This window comes from Topomyia yanbarensis, chromosome 1 (genome assembly GCF_030247195.1).
Source record: "Topomyia yanbarensis strain Yona2022 chromosome 1, ASM3024719v1, whole genome shotgun sequence".
NCBI lineage: Eukaryota > Metazoa > Arthropoda > Insecta > Diptera > Culicidae > Topomyia > Topomyia yanbarensis.
Window position 1 is genome coordinate 191,971,914 of NC_080670.1, and position 22,878 is coordinate 191,994,791.

The following is a 22,878-nucleotide window of genomic DNA, read 5'->3' on the forward strand; positions in this document are numbered from 1 at the left end:
GTTTCGCGCAGTAATGCGAAGTACGACAACGCACCTGACAGCGGAATTTAAATGTGAGGGGTACCGATGTTGAACTAGTTATTAGGTAGGTGTGTATGGTATAAACAAAGTAACCATTGCAGTACGGTGTTTGATGTTTACAAGGACGCTGCTGGATCGATCTAAGCAATCGCGATATGGTGTCATTTAGATTTCAATCTCCTGTCTGGATTGTAGAGATATGCTTTTACTTATTTTTTATTCTGCTGATTTATGTTCTTGTTTGACAGGTACGTGTGACACATCATACGGAGTTTCTTGTGAGTAATGAATTAGGTAACACAGAGAATAGTGTGGCACAGACAAACAAACATAGCACATATAGTAAAATCATTAACTTTCCATAGTTCATATTTTGACACTAACCTGACTGCTATCTAGCGTCATTCCTGATCAACTACATAGCCAACCCTGATTACAAAAAAATAAATTTGATCAGAAACGACAGTTATGTTGTACTCACAGTACATCGCACTGCGATGATTTACGATCGCAACGTGAGTGAAGTTCCTGCACACTAGTAAAATTCTGTGAACATAGCGTGACCGATCGAGGAGGAGAGAATAGTTTGTCGGTTTGTCTATGATTGTAATTTTCAAGGACCCCGGCATGTCTAAAGTAAACTGACATGCGACATGATAAATAATTAAATAATACCGCTTCTACAATATAGGAAAAAATCTGAACCCGTTCCACGCCCAATGTTCAAAATTTCGACCCATGATCTGGCATGATGGAATCCACTGGAACGTCACTGAAAATAAAACAATTTTTCATATACTTTGTCCACGAAAACAAAAACAGTGGATGGCATTGTGGGCATCAGATTGAAAATGAATCCAACACCCTAACTTCAACGACAAAAAGTGTAGCAAAAACCGAACAACAGCGCCCTAACCTTCAATCGCAGCAATCGATTAAAACAGGTGGAGATCACCGTTGCGCGCAGCAACGCGCGTGTGACGAATAAATTGTAGCACAACACAAGAATTGACTTTGCTGTATATATTTAATTAACGCGCAGCTTCGCTGCCGTCTATAATGTCACTATTATTTGTTTTTTCAGCAGCAAGGCCGTGATCAATAAACAGATGCGTGTGCACACTTACCCGGGTAGCGGCGACTGCATTTTGGAGTTGTTCGAGCATGCGTTGCCCATGGTTGTCGTTACTGTCACTGTTGCTGTTACTGTGCTGGAATAACAGATCGGGTTGCTGCGACGACGTCTAGCGATAATATCCGCTGATTACTTAGTTCCACTTGAAATAACTTGCTAGTCTTTGCTGATGGCTGGTTGGAAAATAATCACTTCACTACCGGTCACCTGCTGGAACGATACTGCTTCGTTTGGTTTACGATCATTCACAGCACAGTACACGAGCGTTGGGGTTGTACCTGTTTGGTTCTAAATGGAACTAGGAAGTGAGCTATTTACGTTGCGTGTCTAATGGTGCGATATCCAAATATTCGACGTAAAGCGAATAGGGATTAAAGTTGTGTCCTATACTCCTATGTATAGAACAGTAAATACTGTACTAATTATCAAACAGATTTGAGTTCGGCCTGCTTGAATTTTCAGAATTCGTTAGCTTAGTCACCACCCCGGGCAATTCAACTAATTCGAACAGATTCAAGTAGCGGAGGACCAAACAAATAAAACTACCAATTAGGGTTGTTACATTGAAATCTGTTTTTTCTATGGAAAAATCCATAAAACACAATTTGGATGCTCCAAAGACAGTGAATGCGAACATTTGTTGAACTCCATGCTTCACGGATATTGGAGGCGAACCATGAACAGAGGTGACATTTATATTCACCACTAGCTGTCGATTTTATTCACCGTTGCGTTTACACACGTCACCGACGCCAGAGAGGTAACTCCACCATATGGACCGATATCTAGGGTCCATAAACACATGGAACAAGCTCGTGCGCAGGGGGAGGGTTTTGGTGGTTCAAACCCCACCCATCAGTTTTGAATTACTTTCTGATCAAGAAACAAAATTATACCCGTTTTGACACACACAAAAGCATTTGAGTTCGATAATTCTGGAAGAAACCTTGCGAGGGTGGCTGAACGGGCTTCGGCATCGTGAGAAATTCCGCCAACGAGAAACTCTCAGCTCCAGCTAGTAGATAAATGGGAACGAGTATCTCCAAGAAGTATACGAAATCGTTATATTCGGCATCTCTGGATTGGTTCGCGTCTCGGCTCGAAGATATTTGCAGCTGACTTGAGCAGATTAGTAATACCATGAAGGGTGCACAGTAAACAAGAAACTGCATCAATGGAGTAAACTAGAACGATTAAGACAAAATAAAAAGAGTAAGAGTACAATCCTCGTAAGGATAAGGATTGGAAGTAGCAAGAGATTTAGGATTAGTCAGTACACTTATACAAATCACCACAGTAAGAATCCGACACTACAACGAGCCAGCAGACGGTGGTGTCTGCTCAAGATTCCTTTCCGATAACAGACATTATCCCAATTTCTTGAGCCGAGTCGACGCAAGACTCAGTCCTGCGAGTGTCGGATAAAATTTTCGACGTTTGAGGGTTTCTATTCCTTCCTTATATAAGGAACAAAAAAAATCAAAACCGCTCCCATGAGAATTTTTTGCGCCTGGGCCTGCCCGGAATCCTTCCTAAGGAAGATGTGACCACAGACCTCGACTGGGACTGAACCCAGACCCACAGGGGGGTGGTGGTGGTCACTCTTCCCACTCAACTACCGTTCTCCGTAAAATATATAAAACGCCGGAAATTATAATAATATAACTTTTTCCTTGGTTTTGTCCACTTACATGTAATGAAAAGGAAGATTTCACATTTAGGTTACAGTTACAGATGGTACAGTAAACGTTTTCGTGTGACTAGACCTTTTTAAGCTCTCTTAAATTTTCACAAATCTTTTTAAATCATAGTTCTCTTAAATTTTCTTAAATATTTCTAAAACTCTTAAATGCACAACGTTTTTTGAAAACGACGTATTGCTATGAGATAATTTTCACAAAGTTGGACAAAAAATGGTTTGCGCATTTAAACGTTAGTCTAAATTGTTTCAAGTTCGGAAATCCTTTTAAATATTCTTAAAACCCCCTTAAATCCTCCAAAATCTTCCCAAAAGCCCTTCAGGGTGTAACCCATCAGGATAACAATTTAGCACTGGGTGGCAATATACCCTTTTTTGTGTATACACTCCGTAGAGTGTATTTGTTTACGCAACATTATGCTCACCGCTGTTCTGTACCGTTTACAATTAGTTGTAAATTATTGTTAATTTTCGCGTTTGTGAACGGCTATGTGCTTGCAGATAGGTGTAGAAACTTTTGTTAAACACTTGTGTATACGTAACATAGGGTTTAGTTAGGTCACCGCTCCCCTCTTGCTATGAAATAGGTATGGCAATGACAGCTAAGCGGCGATGCGGTTGGTGATTTTGTTTTGGAGGAAAGCAGCGATCGTGAAAAAGACAGAAAGTGACGAATCACGGTTAAAGACAGACGTCGATTATTTCGGAAAAGTTTACCGCCACAATAGCTTGTGAGTGAAGTGCGCGTGTGTGACGGAAGAGTTTCCCGTGGTGCAGGATCGCCGTTGGGAGAATCTAACTGTAAAGGAGTTTTCGCTGACTCGGCTAATCGCAAACGATTCTAGGCGCCCGCCTCTCTCGCTGTAGAAGATAAGCCGAACGAGCGTTGCTCTCCTCTACACCTAAAAGCCAAGGAGAGGGAAGCAGGTAGGGCAATGGCTTTGCCTGGGAAGAATACTGCGGTGCCTTCCGCGATTCTTTGCTGTGATTCGTCACCACCGTCGCTAGGGAGGTTCCAACAAAGAAGCAAAACTCACTTCTCTAGCTAAAAGACAACGACCGCTGCCGGAGCAGCTAACGATACCAGCAAGAGAACACGACCGGTCGGAAAAAAACCTTCGCCTATCCACCATCGTCAGAAGCAGCTGATCAGCTTCATCGGCAGAGTGCAGCAAAGAGGAGATTTGGTGGAATAAAAGTCGATAAATTTGGATTTGTTTACCTCTTTGTTTGCATACGAAAATCCGAAATTCTTATAGAAGCACCTAGGCCGCCCTGACAAGAAGGGTCCGCCGGGCAAACGAGAACCCGAGTAGTGGCCAAACTGCCACTTACAAGGTGGGTTTCTGGGTGAAAAATGGACTTCTTTTTCATTCGCTTAACCGTTAGTATTTAACCTCTATAATAGTCTCCCGTAATCTCGGTGGCTATGCTGAACTTCTTTTGTTTTAAACAACCATGCATTCCTCGCGCGTATTTGCTGTTACACACGCAGATTTCAATCCATCGGCAACTTCAATGACATTTTCCTCCTAGGCGAACATGATAACTCAAAAACTTATCAACGATCTATCGATAATATGAGAATTCACAATATGTGTAGCATGTCGATGAACCACAGAAAACTGAAGGAGAAAATTTTTCCCAATTATTTTGATGAAAAGTGAGCGAATTTTACAGTAAAATATGAGATTTTTCGGTTTTCATGAAGCCTTTTTTTTGGTTTATCGAGTAACTACAAGTTTAAGCTTTACAATTGCCTGAGCGCAATAAAAATACGATATTTCCAAAAAATATGTTAAATTTTCATCAAAATGCCAAAAATATGTCATCTGTGAAAGAGAAAATCTGTGAATATGGTAACCCTGTCATCGATACGATAACGAGAGAGATACAGATGACTTGGCAAGATGGGAGGAGACATATATTAGAAAAAAGGTCTCTGCGCGCATGGGATCTGATGGACCATCACTAATATTATTTTTTACAATTCTTACGAAAAAAAATGTGTAGGTTTATTTTTTTTACATCTGGTGAAAATAAAAAAAGATCCATGACTCCGTTAAGCTAACGCATTGAGCCGTGTCAAATAAATGAATTAAATGAATAAAAAAACTAAATAAATAAATCATTTTTTTTTTTTTTTTTTTTGTGTAAAATGTTTGGTTTATTCTTAAAAGTACTATTTACAAGTCATTATCTAAATTAAATTGTAGTTCACTGATATTAATTGTGTTTAAACTATGGTTGATAAAGTTCAGGTAAATTACTAGTAGTTTAAGAATTTTCGCTTTCGTCTGTTGTGGTATTCCGTTTAGTGTGGGTATCATTAGCTTGTCGAAGTCCAGTCTCCGCCACCCGCGAAGAAGCGATGATATCTTCTGTTGAAGTATGTTCCATGCTTCGACTACACGCGGACAGTTGCTGTACTTGTGTTTCAGTGTTTCGACCGCTGCGTTACAATGCACACAATTCTCTCCATCTGCACGTCGTATTACATTCATTAGTCTTCTGTGTTCTGTTTTTCCATTCACAAACAGAAACAGATCGCTTCGCTGTTGTGACGTTAATCCTTTTGCTCGATGAATGTTATTCCATACTCGATGCCACTCTATGAGCGGATTCTCTCGCTCTACCTTAGGTGCTTCAGTACCCGTTACATAGAAACGGTGGATGAGGTCAGTGGTGGGATTTCGCTGAATTTGTAGAGGAAGGAGGGGTAGCTGTTGATGGATAAGTTTTAGACAGGGACAGTTGACTGGAGGGATTGTTGGGTTGGGGTTGTGTTGGATGATGAAAGATTTGTAGTATGGGATGCAGTCTATTTCTTGAATATGCCGGTTGATTAGCAAAGACTTGCACTTAAGGGCTGGTAGATGTAGTTTCAGTCCACCTTGCGAGCGATCGCGTGCCAGCTGCTGTATTGGCACCCGAGCCGGTATTCCTCTCCAAAGGAAGTTCCCCATCGTAGCTGTCAATTTTGCGGTGTGGAAGGTTGACGGTGCGAGAGTGGAAGCAACGTACCATATTCTCGCAGTTCCGAAGGTGTTCAGCAACGTCACTTTTTGTAGAAGGGTCAGTGAGCGAGTCGAGTGCAGCCAGATCAGTCGTGTGAATTTTCCCACCAGGTTATCCCAATTCAATCGCCCCATCAAGCGAATTGAGTTGGCGAAGACAATGCCCAGGATTTTTACTGTTTCTGCCGTCTGTAGCCACGGTACTTCCAGTGAGTTATCATCAATTAGTCCTATGTTTATTGATGTTGTTTTGTTCAAGTTCAAAATTGCTCCCGAAACGCGAGAGAAGCGAGAGAACAGATCGTGTATTTGATCGATTTGCTCTACTGTTGTAACAATTACACTAATATCGTCGGCATACGCAACAACCAAATCATTCCCGCACACACGCTGAATTTGGTGTAGTATTGGTTGTATATATATGCTAAATAAAACACTGGAAATTGGGCTACCTTGTGGAACCGATCGTTGTATTGGAAAAGCGGTGGTTAAGTGTCCGTTTATGAGTAAACGAGAAGACGATACTTCGGCGAATCTGGAAAGTAAGCCCACCAAATCGCGATTGAAACCGAGCGAGCACATGTTCCCGAAAAGGAACCTTCGGTTGACCCGATCGAACGCGTGGTCTAGATCGAACGAGATCAGCTTGGCTTTTCGCTTACGCTCGATCAGCTGTGCGATGCGATCTTTCAGCGATAGAGTTGCTTGGAAGATGTTGTTGTCAGTGTTGGAACATTTTTGGACGTCACTCAGAACACGGTGGACTCTCATCACGTTCTCTATCCTCGCTTTCAAGATACGCGAGATTAATTTATAGTCATAGTTCAGAAGCGATATTGGTCTGTACGAGTGAGCTGTATCGCCTGACTCTTTCTTCTTCACCAGTACTATTACGCCCTGCACGAACTCGGTTGGGAAGTTTGACGCTAGGGCCTCGTTCATCACGAGGTTAATTTCTCGGTGGATAACGTCGAATGTGTACAAGTAGAACTCCTTCGGGATACCATCGGGACCCGGAGATTTCTTCGATGCGCTTGTTTTAATTGCCGCGTGTATCTCGGCCGTTGTTATCTCGCTCATACATGCCTCGTTTGTTTCGTCGTTCTCTGGTATAACCCTTCCACAGATGAAATCTGCATCCCCTTCTTCAACTGTCTCGTTGGCCGCGTAGAGTCTCGTGTAGTATTGTAGCATGTGTTGTTCAATTTCTTCAGACCGATTGATGTTTTCATCACGTTCATTCCTTAGCTGTGTTATGATCGTTCTTTTTCTTCTCCTTTCACCCAGTTGGAAAGTAGACAGTGGTTCGCCTGCGATGTAAGTTTCGTTTATGCGTACGAACATGTGCGTGAATTCTCTCTGATGTAGTAGCATTTCCGCCTTGATACGGTTGATAGTCGTCAACATATTTGGGTCCTGATAGTAGCTATCATACGCTAGCCGTAACTGTTCGTAAAGTCGTTGATTTTCACGATGAAATTCATCAAATACCAGTTTCGATTTCCACCGGAAAAAGGATTTGATCTTAGGTTTAGCGTATGATATCCACCAGTTCATCCACGATGCGAAATTGCGGCGTTGGCGTGTCCAATACTGCCACCTGATTCTGAAATCTTCGATGATGTCGGGTGTTAGGAGATGCGGACGGAGGGACCAGAATCCACGCCCGGGTTCCCTGCCGAGGTGGGGAAGGCAGATTCGTGTTGTGACAGCTTTGTGGTTGGTGAAGGAACACACATGCACATTCGCGTTCCGTAGTTCACCGCTAAGACCCGAACTCACGTAAATGCGATCAAGCCTGGACGTTGAGTTGTGTGTAATGTACGTGTGGCCTGGTATCTGTGGGTTTAATTTAATCCACACGTCATGGAGCTGCATCTGTTGGATGGTTGTTCGAAGTGAAGGGCTTAGGTTGTGTCCTGTTGTGTCGCATGGTCGCAGTACGCAGTTGAAATCGCCTGCTAGAATTAAGTGTTCTGTACGATGGCGGAGATAGTAGGCGAGTGAGTTGTTGAGGAATCTCTCTCGCTCAGCTCTTGTTGCCGAGCCGGACGGGGCATAAACGTTGCACAGTGTGGTGTTCGCTATTCGCAATGCAATAAGACGGCCGTCGAGGCTTTTCTCGACGTGTGTGAAGATTATATGTTCCTTCAGTGCTATTGCCGTTCCCCTCCTCGCGTGATCCACATTGCAGATTAAATTGTAACCGGGAATGGAAAGTTGCTCATTCTCGACCTCTTGTAAGAAAATGATGTCGAGCTCCATCATCCGGACGAAGGTTCGGAGTGCGTTGATCTTTGTTTGATTTGTTATCGTGTTAATATTAATTGTTGCAATATTGTAGCTGGCATGCTCCATTATAAGATAATATTTTCATCTGGGGTGTCGTCCCCTTCGTCCTGTCGTTGCTTCTTTCCCGGTGGACGGCGCATTGATCGTCGGCTGCTCATGGAATTTGTTGATCTGTCGGAGTCATCACCATCGTTCTTACGATCGACTGGCGCTGGTCTACGAGTCTCTCCGCAGCTGCTCGTCAGCTTATTCGGCAGTTTGAAGATATCTTCAACCGATGATATCAGTTGTCTTCCTGGAGGTATGTCGGGCGTGTTTCGTTGTATGGAGGCTGAGTTGATCGGTAGTGGTAGCGAAGAGAGTGGATTCGCAGTTTGTTTCGTCTGTACTGCAGGTGTACTTGTGGTTTGTGATGGTCTTGGGCCTGGTGGCTTGACGGCGGATTGTTTCATCTGTATTAATTTTGATTGGTCTGGTTTCGGTCGAGCCGATTGCTTAACAACCTTTGCGTACGAAGTATTGGGTTGGTCTGCGGCGAGTTTCTGAACTAAGAGTTTTTTGTTCTGTATGCACGAAATTCCGCTATGTACGAATTCGTTGCAGTGTCGGCACGTTTGATGTTGGCCGTAATAAGAGAGAGCTGTAGTTTCCCCATCGATAGTGACAAACGACGGGATATTTGTTTTGACTAGCATCTTCGCAACCCGAACACCAGTTGGAATGCCACCGAACGCATACTTCTCGTCCCACAAAATCTCGTGGATAGAGAGTACGTCCCCGTACGATTCGAGAAATCGTATAATCTCCTCGTTCGTGACATCTTCGGAAAGGTCGTAGAGTTTAACTTCTGCAGCTCCGTCCTCCATCGTGATTCGTAGTTTGTAGGTTTTACCATCTATCTCTGTCTCGTGTATATTATCGTGTTCTTCGACGACCTTTTGCGCTATGGCGAGTTCACTGACCTTGATGAACGCACATCCAAGACTTCGGCTTGGTTGGATTCGCACTACTTGCTCTTTCTGTAATTCCAAAATGGTGCTAACGAAATGGTGAAGCTCATCATAAGACGGCTTTCGTGGTAGATGCGCATAGTCAATGCGAAACGTGTTTTCGCGACGTCTCATTTCGACACTAATCGCGGATTTCACTCGAATAGGGGCCGGCGATGCCCGAAAGCCGCTTGAGCGAGAGAAAAGTTTGTAAAAAAGCCTGTGCACGACTTCCGATTGCTAGCGATACAATATATGTCTGCTTGGCTCGGAGGTTGAGCGCTAACTATTCGGACAATAAACCAAAAAATGCATGAAAAATATGTGCAAGCGGGGTAGAGAGACGTAGAAAATCAAACAGGAAAGGATATTGCTGTTAAGTCACATATTCTAAATTTATCAAATAAGTTTCTATCAATTATTGCTCTTGAACTACGTTCACACGAGAAACTAAATGTTGCAACCATTAGCAGCCCAAGTAACAAATCCGGAATTTGAAAGTTTTATAGCACTCTACAAGTGCAATCTAAGTTTTATCAGGGGCTATAAAACTACCATAAAACCTCAATTGTTACCAGGGAGGGGAGGTAATTCCGGAGAGCGACTGAAATGTTGCAACTGGTTGCGCCTTGAAGTTAGTAAGTTGGAATTAATATTTCGATTTTATCTCGCTGACTTGTCCGCACACATCTTACAGATACTCGTGAAAACGTGAGCTTAGAGAGGTGAAGATCTTGATCTATCTTGAGAACAGTCTGAAGCGTGAAAAAATGAAGGACTGTAAGCCGAACTCAAAGGCCAGTAAGAACCATTTGAAGCTACCGAAAGGGAATGATCATAACCGAACCACGAAACCGCTTAGAGAATTTGATAGTCCAGTAAATATCTACAACCGGTTCAGCGCAGCCCCCAGAGATAAGCATTGGGTGCATTTGGAGGTAGGCGTAGCGTAGTTGGTAAATCGATTGCCTTGTACGCAGCGCACCTGGATTCGAGCCCCGACCCCGCACATAGGGTTAGAAATTTTCATAAGAGGTTTTTCTAACCCGAAGAGGCGAATGACCTTAAGGTTAAAACCTCTATAATCGAAATAAAAAAAGGATACTATATTGAAGGATTTTTTGATTTTAGTCTAATCTTCCGTGCGAAGCAACCAGCACCGTTCGCAAATCACTTTTCGTCATTTTCGGGAACCGACTGGGCTAACGATTTCTCTGCCACTTGCGGTCGATGGGGTGGTATGCAGGCCGAAGTGCTAATCGGAAATTGCGGCCTTAATTAAGAAACACCGCCTGAAGGACGATCTCGTCTCGGTACATTACGAATGCGAAATCGAAATTCGAAATCGAAATTCGGAGCTCGAAATTGGAATTTGAATTCGGAATTTGAAGTCCAAAATTGGAATTCAGAGTGGGCGTTTCAAATCAGAATTCGGAGCCGGAAATCCGAATTCGAAGTCCGAATGCGAAATCGGAGTTGGGTGTCGTAATTCGAAGTTCTAAATTGGAATTAGAAATCGGAATTCGGAGCCGAAATCCGGAGTTCGAAATTGGAGTTAGAAATCAAAATTTGAAGTCCAAAATTCGTAGTTGAAAAACGGAATTTGAAATCAGAAGGCGACATTGGAATTCGGAGTCGGAATTAAGAGTTCGAAATTGGACCCAGAGGCGGAATGTATAGTTCGAAATCTTAACTCGGTGTCACATTTCGGAGTTCAACATTCGACGTCAGTATTCGGAGTCGGAATCAGGAGGTCGAAAGTGGAAGAAATGGGAAATCGGAGTCCGCAATCGGAATTTAAACTCAGAGTTTGAAATCGGAATTCGGAGCCGGAAATCCGAATTCGAATTAGGAATACGAAATTGGAATTCGGAATCAAAATTCGGAGTTAGGAATTAGAATTGACAATCGGAATTTGGAGTTCGAAATTGGAAAACAGATTTCGATTTCGAAATCGGAATTCATAGCCGGGTATCGAAATCGGAATCGGAATTCGAAATCAGAATGCGAAATCGTAATTCTGAGTTCGAAATTGTAATCCAAAGGTGGAATTTTGAGTTCGAAACCGGAACTCGTAGTCGGATTTCGGAGTTCGACATCGGAATTCGAAATCGGAATCAGAAATTGGAAATGAAAATTCGGAGTCCGCAATCGGAATTTAGACTCGGAGTTCGAAGCCAGGAATCCGAATTCGAAGTAGAAATGCGAAATTGTAATTTGGAGTCATAATTCGGAGTTGGAAATTGGACTTGGAAATCGGAATTTGGACCCGAAATTCAAAGTTGGAATTCGAAATTGAAATTTAAAGTCCAAAATCGGAAATCAAAGTTGATATCGGAATTCGAAGTTGAAATTCGGAGTCGAAATCAGGAGTTCGAAATTGGAATTCTAAATCGGAATTCGGAGTCCGCAATCAGAATTTAAACTCGGAGTTCGAAATCGGAATTCGGAGCCGGAAATCCGAATTTTTTTTTTTTATTTTTTTTTTTATTTCGATTATAGAGGTTTTAACCTTAAGGTCATTCGCCTCTTCGGGTTAGAAAAATCTCTTATGAAAATTTCTAACCCTATGTGCGGGATCGGGGCTTGAACCCAGGTGCGCTGCGTACAAGGCAATCGATTTACCAACTACGCTACGCCTACCCCCAAATCCGAATTTGAAGTCAACATTCTGAGACAGAATTCGGAGTTAGAAATTGGAATTGGAAATCGGGATTCGGAGGCGAAATTCGAAGTTTGAAACTGAAATTCGAAATCGAAATTTGCAGCTTAAAATTCGGAGTCGGAGTTCGAAATCGAAATTCGTAGCCGGTTATCGGAATTCGAAATCAGAATGCGAAACGTGATTTCTGAGTGCGAATTTAGAGCTCAAAATTGGAACCCAAATGCGGAATGCAGAGTTCGAAATCGGAAATCGGAGTTGGATTTCGGAGTCCGACATCGGAATTTTAAGTTGTAACTCGGATTCGGCATCAGGAGTTCGAAATCGTAAATCGGAGTCCGTAATCAGATTTTAAACTCGGAGTTCGATATCGGAATTCGTAGCCGAAAATCCGAATTGAAGCCAATGTTTTAAGTCGAAGTTAGAAATTGGAATTGGGAATTGGAATATGGAGGCGAAATTCGGAGTTTGAAACTGAAATTCGAAATTTTAAGTCCAAAATCGAAATTTATGGTCGGCGTTCACCAGAATTCGGATCCGGAAATCCGAAATCGAAGTCAGAGTGCAAAATTGGAATTTGGAGTCGGAATTCGGAGTTCGAAATTGAAATCCAAAAACGGAATTTTAAGTTCGAAATCGGAGCTCGGAGTCGGATTTCGGAGTTCGACATCTGAATTCGGAGTCGGAATCTTTGGAATTCGAAATTGGGATTCGAAATCGGAATTCGGAACCGAAAGTCAGAGTTCGAAATTGGAATGCGAAATCGGAATTTGAAATCCAAAATCACAATTTAGAGTCGGAGTTCGAAATCGGAATTCGAAGCAGGATATCGAAATTCGAAGTCAGAATTCAAATTCAAAAATCGGAGCCGGAAATCTGAATTCGGAGTTCGAAACAAGAATTCGGAGCCGAAATTCTAGGTTTAAATTCGAAATTAGAAGTAGGAATTCGTAATCAGAATGTGAATTCGGATTTGGAAATCAGAATTCGAAGGCGGAATTGGAATTCGGATTCGGTATTAGGAGTTCGAAATCGGGCTGCGAAATCAGTATGCGAAATCGGAATTCGGAGTCTGAATACGAAACTCGAAATCGGAACTGAGTCGAATTCGAAATGCGGAATTAGAATTCGGAATTCGAGGACGGTATTCGAAGTCGAAATGTGGAAGCACAATTCGGAATCGGAATTCGCAGTACAAAATCGAAATTCGAAGTCGAAATAGACAGTTCGAATTCGGAATTTGGAGTTTGAAACCAGAATTCGATTTCCAAATGAGGAATTGGAATTTGGAATTCGATACCGGAATTTGAAATTAAAATTCGGAGTCGAAATTCGATGATCGCAATCGAGATTCGAATTCAGAATTCGGAGTTGGAAATCGGAATTTGGAGCTGGAATTTGGAGTTCGAAATCAGGATTTGGAGTTAGAAATTGGAATTCGGAGTCGGAATTCAGAGTTCTGATTCGAAATTCGGAGGGCAATTCGGTGCCGGAATTCGAAATCAACATCTGAATTCAGAGTTAGAATTCGGAGATCGTTATCGGAATCAGTGTTTGAAACTGGTATTTGGAGCCGGAGTTCGACGTCAGAGTTCGGAGCCGTAAATCGAAGCTCTAAATCGCAATTCGGAGTCGAAATACGGAGTTTCAAATTAGAACCCATGTTGGAATTCGGAGAGCGAAATCGGATATCGGAGTAGGAATTCGAAGTTCGACATCGAGATTCGGAGGTCGAAGCCGGAACGCAAAATCAGAATTAGGAGGTAAAATTTCGGTGTTCGACATCGAAAGTCCAGACCTTCCAGCGCTATGTTGAACAATAGATTAGAAAGCGCATCGTCCTGCTTCAATTCTGCTCACATTACAAGCGAGTCATATGTCTCTCCAGTTATTTTGACGCTTAATTTGACCTATCTAGCGTCATACCACTTAATCAGTTTTGTCGGAAATTCGTATTGAAGTATAATCATCCATAGCTCGCTTCGTTTCAGTGAATCGAACGCTGTATTGGAATCCAGGAACAGATGGTAGAGGCCGCGGATTCTATCCAGGATTTGTCGCAGGGGAAATTTATAATCGTTCTTTGATCGTATTTAATATTCACCGACAAATGAGTCTGCTAAACAGACTATGGGAGCGTACCTTTGCCTCTATAGTTTTTACACTCTTGTCATTCGCAACCAAGTATTGCAAAACGGCATTTTCAACTTGTAAAAATTGTTATTTAGAAAACGTTGTAGATCTCTGAAACAACCTAATTCAGGGTAGGTTTACATGGACAAGCTATACGAGATAACTAGGGCTTCAAGTTTATGGTATTAACTTTTTGGGGTCTCTTGATATTCGCCAATCATTACATTTTTTTCTGAATCATTTTATCTTCGAAACATATTTTACCCGGAGTTCCTTTCCAAATCAATTTTCAAGTAAAATCCTCATGCAATTTAATTTGATTTATCCGATGCTTAGCACTATCAAAAGATTTCCTTTAAAAAATCGGGAAATGGTGGACAGATAGATGGCACACTTGTAAAAACTGGTTCTTAAAGGAAAATATTTCTTTCTGTCTATTGGGCCTCGAATGGCTCCATTGTAAATACACACATCGATCTTTTCTTGTAAACGTCTTCGTCGGTTGAATCCTTTATTCAATGATGTTATTTGCTTCAAAGGACTATATCATAAAGCACGATAGACATAAATAATAAATTAAATCATAACATCAAGGGCACTGTATATATTGTAAAACACATTCACTTCATCTAATTGGCGATAATTATTGCAATGTCAGTTCTCACATCACATGAGCAGTACCGGTGCCGATAGAAGGCACTATTCCGCGGTACAAAACAGCAAAACTCCTTTGAGTTCGAGCTCATATACTGCACAAAAGACAGCCTACGGCAGACGTCGCGACGACATCGAGAACAACGGATAATGATTGGCCTGAAGCAATGCGCACCCCGCTCAACAAGTCGACGACAGTACTAAAATGATCGTTTTATGCACCGCGCGCACTGCCCGCAGAAGCCATCCAAAACAAATGCTGTAAAATAATGCGAATCACTATGACAACGTATACAAACACTGCGTAGGTAAAAGCCAACAACAGAAGTCGATATTGAAACAAACACGCGCGGCACGAGTTCACGACAGACTGAGCCGAAGGCCTGCGTTTTTGACTCTCGAAGATACTACCTATACAATATACCCCACGTTCCGTTCCATATGCCATGCCGCTGCCGCCGCTGGCGATTGTGTATGGTGTATAGAGGAACATGCCGCCGCCGCCGACCAGATACAACACAATCGATTCACGTGTGTTGATATTGATCGACGCTTATGACCCGCTTGATCATTGATTGGGTCATTTTTCGGAAGGTTTGCCAATTTTGCGGATGTGTAGTAGTAGGCGCGTGCGTAACGAATGTCGAAATAAATAAATATTGGTAAATTTAGTTTAGGAAATGTAAGTTTAACCCGATTTCAATTGCGCAATTATTTTTTCATATTTAGAATATGTACGTTTGATACAGATAATTTGTACTTTATGTTTGTACATTTTCGTTGTATTGGGCCCATAATTAGAAAAAAGGGCATAGCAATGATTATTTCTGTTTGTCTTGGTCAATGATTAACCAACATCGGTCACGTTGGATGCCAAATAACGCATGTTTTTTTCTTTTATTTTGTGCTTATTTCATTTGCGTCTTTCTGAGTCTTTGTAGTAACCAAACCCGGCATTAGTTAATTTAACATGCAAAAAACAATCATCTTTAATTTGACAGATATTCCACCTCGGCCCGATTAAACCTGTCGTTTGAAAAATTGGCGCCAATGCAAACACCACGTGTCGGTTTAAGCGCATGCGCTCTAACTGTCCCGGTCTGCCATCGTCAAACTTTGTGCTAGGTTGCCATGGAAAAGCCCACAACAAAACTACCCCTTCAAGTCCATAGCAACCGGCGTTTATTTTCCTCCAACAACCACAGTGTCAAGCTAGGATCCCTGAGGAAAGAGCAAACTTTCCTGTTATCAAGATTATTGGAAACAGTATCACCGGTTTGTTTGCACTTCGGGGTCAAGGTAGGTCGTAACTAACTGCATCGATACGTTCAAGTTCAAAAGATTCACCCTTCCACAGCTGAACGATGAGCTTGGCTAACAAAAACCTGGACAAGTGTACCTCGGTGACCAATTCGTTGATTCCGTATTCTAGCTCGTGTTCCGGCAGTAGTAGTAGCTGGGATAAAACGGACTATAACTCGTTTCGACCGGGTAAACTATCCACTAGGGACGAAGATGCACTGAGTTCAATATCAGGGTCGTCTTTATCCTCACGCGGAAGCCGGCAACGTGGTGGTTTTCAGGTGGACTTGCTTAGTTCGGAACCGGAGGATTTTGACGAAAGTGATCATCTGTTCCATATGGATATCATGAAGAACAGTCTGAGTGATATATCTCTGCCGGAATCTAGGAAAATGGTTCCTAATAAGGCGAAAAATTCACAGAATATGTCGTTCTCGCGGGAACGAGTACGGGAAATTGAACGACACAATCAACTGTTGCTGCAGAGAATAATGACCACCAAACCAACGCTGAGGACGTCATCGAAGAAAAATGTAACGGTCGTCAGTACGGTGAGATATATTGCTTAAGTTTTTGTTTATAGTATATCCCATAGACGAGCTAGGTTTAGTGCCCGGAGAAAATTGTCCATGGATTCTTTTACTCACGTTCGTCCTCAGATGGAAATTTGGAATTATCCAATTTGTGCGTGAAGGGCACAAATGCCTAACATAAATGAAGTCGCATTTTGCGTTTCGACATACACCTTTTTGCTTTTTCTCTTTTCGCGTTGTCATCCTTTTCATCTTCCCGCCTAGTCATGTTGTTATTGTTTACTTTAATCAAAAATCCGTTTTCTCTAGCCCCTGACAAACAACTCACGAACCACGAGTGCTGCGGTCAATCGAAAGAAGAAGCAACGTCAAATCGACATAGATAATCAGGTTTGTTAGGTGTATTGCGAAATTAATTGACTATACTATTTGATAAGCTGGTTTCACTTTTTTAGCTTCTAAGGAAGAAACTCGAAAAAATTGAACGATCTCGGCGTAACGTCTGGTGAGAGGTCGTGTTTGATTTTCGGTCTGGAAATCGCAATAGAGTATACATATTTTCACGTAGAGCTTTTAAGACTATCACTGCCGTTGTTCTATTGTTCGGAAAGCATCAAGACGGTGATAAATTTTTGCTAACAATCAAAATTGTCAGAATTTATATAGAAATGAATATACCAGGTATATTTTTGCTCAACACGTGTTTCATTCGTATACGAATTTACGGATTGTATGATTATGTATCACCTTGGAAGGTGATACAGAAGGTTATATTACAATACAATTGAACGATAATGCTCAAGAGCGTGCTTTTCTAACAGCCATGTATGGCGGTAGCTTTCGCTGGAAACATGATAAATCGAAATCGAATATCATAGAACTATAGACAGGTGGGTACGTTAGTTTGGCACTGATCGTGGGACCGGGCATGCTTCTGGTAGAAAATATATGCGTAAGGCACAAAGTTACATGCGAGCGTAAAGCGCCTAAATTGCTTGACACGTTATTATTGCTCTTCTGGTAAACGTAATGCAGGCGTGTTTCATTACAGTGGACAATGATTCGATTATTTTGTCTTCGAGTAAAGTATTGTCTATCTTGAGATAATCTAGCATTTCGTCGAGTTGTTGCTATATCGTCGCTGTTGTGCTATCTTATGACAAACGCCAATTTGGGGTGAACTGAGTTAGATATGCCATGTTACTAAGTTTTAAAATCTCCATAAAGTCGCGTTTTCAGAATTTTGAAATTCTGCTGGGTTACTGAGATATAGCGAAACACGATTATGACAAGCGCCAATTTCTCGAGTGATCCAGTTGTGCTATCTTATGACAAAGAAAAAAGAGACAACATTCTTAGTTGTTGGCTTGCTATAAGCCGAAAAGCTTATAGCAAACCAACAGATGTCTCTGATGACATAGGATTCCTATGCAGATCAACCATAAGCATTAGCTAGGTTCTTGTCTCGGGAGCAAAACTTTTCCTACCATAGTTTTTTTTCTGGGAATGGTTGGCTTATATATTCATGATTATTGAATAAATTTCCTTTTGAGATTTCCACTTGTTTTGGAAAGTATACCGAAATGTAGTGATGGATTATGCAAGAAGAGCATTTGTTTCGTCTAGTCACCTGTCAACAATAACATTGTTTGATATACATTGTCTCTAAATTGTGAATGAAACCAATTTTTGTTCATTGCTTTTCCTGAATAAAGTAGGAAAATTGGAAAAACTTTGTGTTCTAATACCATCATTTTGTAACCTGATATTGCTGCTATCGCATGGAAAAGTATGATATTGGACATAGTGATCTATAACGCATAATTTTACGAATCAGTTATAATTCATTTTTATATGAAATCTTCTGTACACATTTGTGACACGTCATACATATTTTATCATCAATACACACTTATGACACGTATGTGAGCGACTTTAGTTTACATTTTAAGCAAAAACTGTAAATATAGTCAACCGATCTTCGCACAAATCGAGAGTTTACTTCAGAAAAGATAGAAGCATCGAATGCCTTCTCCGAAAAGCTTCTAGCATTTATAAATTTTAAGATATTCAATCTCAAACTTTAAAAATCGTTTTTCTCGAAAAGTGCTAAATGGCGCTTGTCATAAAATAGCACAACAGCGACGATATGGGACGGGACCTGCCGATAGATGTTTTCTTTTTCTTGTTTTCTATCCATTCTCAAAGAGAATAGTGAAAGAGACGCAGAGTGAAAATCAGTCAAAACGGCAACACTCCCTTTACGATGATTTCAACACTAGAATTTGGCAACCGTTTCCAAAGGCAGCACTTTAAATGACTCCTATTATATTTTGAAAACAAACCTTTTGTCGATCGTTGGATTTGTTTATCAAACGATGTGCATTTCGAAACAAAGAGATGAAATAATTCTAAAACTTGTTTTTACTCATACATAGACTCTAGAATGCACCTTACAATCACGATTGCACTAAATTCTGACGAAAATTCAAATTTTTTTTTTGATAGATTTACAATACTTATCTCCTCCAACTCAGGCATGAGTAATGTTTATTTACATTGCACGATTGGTCTGCTCAATAAGGTATTTTTGGCTTCACACTATTCGTCTCTTTTCCTATTCTCTTTGTCCATTCTATTGAAATTTTGGATGGATTGACACCGGTGTAGTGGAGTGCACTGGTTTTGCACTTTCTAGCAGAAGTGTCAATGGAACATACCCAGTTTTCTGCACTTCTGCTAGAAAGTGCAAAAACGGTGCAGTTTCAGTGCACTCCACTACACCGGTGTCAATCAATCGAAAACCCCATATATTTGGTCTCACATAGCCTCTCCTTTTGCCTCACAGAGTTTAAATGCAATGGCTGCGTTTGACGTTCTATTTTTGCTATTTGCATGTCTCGTCTCAGGTTGCTATATGGGAAACATTGGAGTGCGACCGAAACAAAAACAAACGTTTTCTCACTCGCACTGATGCAAATTAGATGGGCGCGTAATTTAACGCACGACTCAGTGGCGTATGGCTGAAAAGTCGCTATGTGAATTTAATAGCGTTTTCGTTTTTTCTTGGTGCTACACCGGTGTAGTGTAAAGAAAGAGATAGACTGATTACACCCAAGTTTGAATGAGTGTAGCACGGACTACACCGGTGTAGTGTACTGTCAAAAACGAAAATGCCATAAGAAAAGATTCATAACATCTTTTTCGTCACATTGAAATCAAAACATTGGTCAAAACACATCTAATGAAAACATCCAAAAGGTTGTTAAACTAGAGGCTGGCAATCGGTATGCTATGAAAAATCAACTTGAAGGTCTGGAGGATCTGGATTAACGTCAGTGAGGCCATTTTATTTTTTCTTTATTTATTTTCCCCAATCATAGGTATGGAGCAAGTGCCGAAATGTCAATAATAAGTTTACAGACGACTTTTACATTTTTATTGTTAACGTATGACTCAAAGTTTTAGCTTATTACTTTCCGAATCCCGGAGCTGTTTACGTGCTTTTGTCTTTATGTTTAGTAAGTGAAAGTGGTCGGTTGTCGGCAACCCTACGTAACTTTTGACAGAAAGCAGAAATGGACACTCTGATAAATATTGTTTGTGTGTTACTTTAACACGCTCTTTTTGTGTAAAATAGACTCGAACGTTCTTTTCTACAACCAATATATGTTTTGAACAAAGTGAAACTCTACCTAAAGTTTTTTTTTATGATTTGCATAGTGATGTAGAAGGACTGTCACAATTATATCGGGATAAATTCTTAAAAAAATTATTCGAGGAAGGCGAAAGTTGCAGTAAATCTCAGTGTTTGAATATAAGTGTATTTGTGCGGTGCGTGAGTGTGTTTTGTTATTTAGTGTTTTTATTGTGCAGTGAAAATAAACTAAAACACTGTACTGGGAATGAATCTCTGATGATGTTTATATCAGCGGACAAGAAACTGGAGCAGAAATCAGATGAGTACCTGGATATTCCTGTATTAATTTTCATGATAAAACGCCCATGTCGAATTCATTTTCTAAGTAACGGTAACGGTGCAGTCATGGATGAATACGAGATGTTCTAGTTTTCTTATATTACTTTCGTTTTACCTGGTGCTACACTACAAGGTCAGTATAATACCTTCTGTATATTGAGTTTTTCCTGTACGATTTCACATAGCACTTTGGTTTTTTCTTCTCAAATAAATCCTGTATAATATGACATCCGCCATTAAATGATCACTCTTCTGTTGATAATACTTTTATCTCGATATATAAAAGGGCCCGAAAAAATAAGATCAGGATTCAGGGTCCCACATAGCAAAGAATTGAGCTGTAATGAAGCAATTGGGCATTTTCTTTCACATTTGACAGATAAACCCGATACAAAATGGAGTCTCCGCAGTTCTCTTTCTAGAGTTTTTCTAGTAAAAACATGCAAATTTGTCTCAAAACAAAAAGTGGCGACCAGAGATGCAAGAAAACTGAAGCCAAAAGTTCCAATCGAACCCAAAACAACGGTTCCAAACGAGCAACATGAACAAATATGGCGAATTTAGGAAGTAACTCGTGGGGAGTATTGAGATTGAAATGAAAAGAAACGCAGGCAAATGTTGCAATATTGACAATATTGCTATTACTCATCAACTGTAGAGAAGATTTAGTGCACCGAAAAACATTTACACAGGCGTGAATCAATGCACTTTCAAGTTGCATGACTGAGTATTTTGCGAAATATTTCTCAAAAGAAATTTGTCAAGCTTTCATTAAATCAACAAATCACTCGCTGTTACACACCAGAGTTTTTAATAGTAGAGTTGCGTAAAGAGGATTGGCAACATTGGACCAATCATTGGTCTTTTTTAAATTTTGGCAACCTTTTATTTTTGGTTAAATTTCAAATGACTTCTCCCGAACGCTTCAGTTAGTTACTTTGTGCATTTAAAAATTTAAAATTAAGTGTTTAGTTTTATTTTGTAAAAATCAGTACGATAAATAACATCGTATAAAGAATATAAGCTTTTTCCGGTTCACAACTGATCCGCAACTAAGAACGAAATGCATTGATTTTTGCCGCTTGCCGTCTGATTGGGGTGTGACAAAAAATAGTCGAATTTGCAGCGTATGATAAATTTGAATAAGTACATATGTATAAATGGAATGCGTCAAAGTTTTAGCTGCACTTTAACTATGAGAAATGCCTTCATATTTCCACTGTCGGTGGAAGATTATTAACACTACCCAGAGCTGTTCCGGTGTTTGAAATAGTGCCAAATTTGAACATATGTTTTTTTTAATAATTGTCATTAAGCGAAATATTCCTGGTTTTGTATAATGTTAATATTACATCATTGAATTTTCTCATAATTATAATCACATAATAACGATACTCCCCACGCATTCGAGCATTGTTATTCTTCGTGTCCGATAGGTAGACATTTTGAGTGTTCAATAGGTAGATTTGCTTCAGTCTTTGCGCAACTGTTCTTTATAAACTGTGTTACACACAAAACTCCTGGTTTCCAAAACTAGCAGACAAAACAACTTGGTAAACCGTGCAGCCAAATTTACTGTTTTTCTCTCCGCGTGTCTGTTTAAAACATTGTCTTTGGTGACGACCTTTTTTTTGGTTTATTGTCTATCTCGAGATAATCTAGCATTTCGTCGAGTTCTTGCTATAGCTTAGTATGCACCTCTTGCGAAATGAGGTAACGAAATATTTTTCCTTCTTCCGTGCGGAATTTTGACATTTGCTCGCGAAAACTAGTCTGTGTGTTTGCTGTTAGATGTCGCTTTTGATAACTGGAAAACGACATTAGCTGTTGTTTGTTTATTTCTTTTTTATATTTCTGTTGTCATTTAAATGTTTTAAATGATGTATTTTATTAATTCATCACGGATGTGTATGAAATCGGTAACAATTGTAAACCTATTTGCCATTCATGAAGCTCTCAGGGAAGTGACGTACTCAGCGTGAATCATATTTCGAGAATGATTAATCATAATGCTTATTTGTGACGGTTCCGGATGTCTCGGGGAAGTTCAGTCTGACCAATTTAGACAGCACAATTCCTGCAATCGGAAATTTAAATCATTGGCTGGCCAATTTCTATCTAAATTGGCTGCTTCTACCGGTTCTAGAAGACCCAGGGAAATGATCGAAATTCGCTCAAACCAAATCTATTGTAATTGTCCGAATCGTAAGTCTAAATCGGCGTTTGACCATTAAGAAGCAAATCTGATTGCCTTGGCCGCCTTTACCGCTTTCACAAGTCTCGGGGAAACTACCTTTCGAAACACGTTTCGGAATCCGGAAATATAACGCAAATATAACAACCGACTCCGACTCAACCGGTTTCAGGTCGAACCAAACCCTAGGCTTTAAACTACGTTAAAAATCGATTATGATAACAATGGCTACTACTAAAGGTTCCGGAAGTCTCAGGGAATGCTACCA

General features: G+C 40.6%; 2 protein-coding genes across 2 annotated transcripts in view; one reads left to right on the top strand and one right to left on the bottom strand.

Annotated features, from left to right (window-relative positions):
• The window catches only part of LOC131685285 (NADP-dependent malic enzyme), a 66,459-nt gene extending 51,482 nt beyond the window's left edge, over positions 1 to 14,977 (bottom strand). Inside the window, exons 1-2 of the mRNA XM_058968893.1 lie at positions 14,902 to 14,977; positions 1,149 to 1,444 (exon numbers count right to left, since the gene is read on the bottom strand). Of these exons, the coding sequence (XP_058824876.1) occupies positions 1,149 to 1,198 (50 nt within the window). The 5' untranslated portion in view covers positions 1,199 to 1,444; positions 14,902 to 14,977. The remainder of the gene's footprint in view (positions 1 to 1,148; positions 1,445 to 14,901) is intronic.
• A 651-nt stretch (positions 14,978 to 15,628) lies between these two features.
• LOC131685292 (uncharacterized) lies at positions 15,629 to 17,112 on the top strand. The gene is made up of 4 exons (XM_058968917.1): positions 15,629 to 15,901; positions 15,960 to 16,455; positions 16,747 to 16,827; positions 16,893 to 17,112. Exons 2-4 carry the CDS (start codon positions 15,967 to 15,969, stop codon positions 16,944 to 16,946), a joined length of 624 nt encoding a protein of 207 aa, XP_058824900.1. The 5' UTR covers positions 15,629 to 15,901; positions 15,960 to 15,966; the 3' UTR covers positions 16,947 to 17,112.
• The last annotated feature ends 5,766 nt before the right edge of the window (positions 17,113 to 22,878 follow it).

Excerpts from the sequence above, each read along its gene's own strand:
- LOC131685292 (XM_058968917.1), top strand. The coding sequence starts at position 15,967 with ATGAGCTTGGCTAACAAAAACCTGGACAAGTGTACCTCGGTGACCAAT. Across the intron at positions 16,456-16,746 it reads ATGTAACGGTCGTCAGTACG|CCCCTGACAAACAACTCACG; the intron begins GTGAGATATATT and ends CGTTTTCTCTAG. Across the intron at positions 16,828-16,892 it reads AAATCGACATAGATAATCAG|CTTCTAAGGAAGAAACTCGA; the intron begins GTTTGTTAGGTG and ends TCACTTTTTTAG.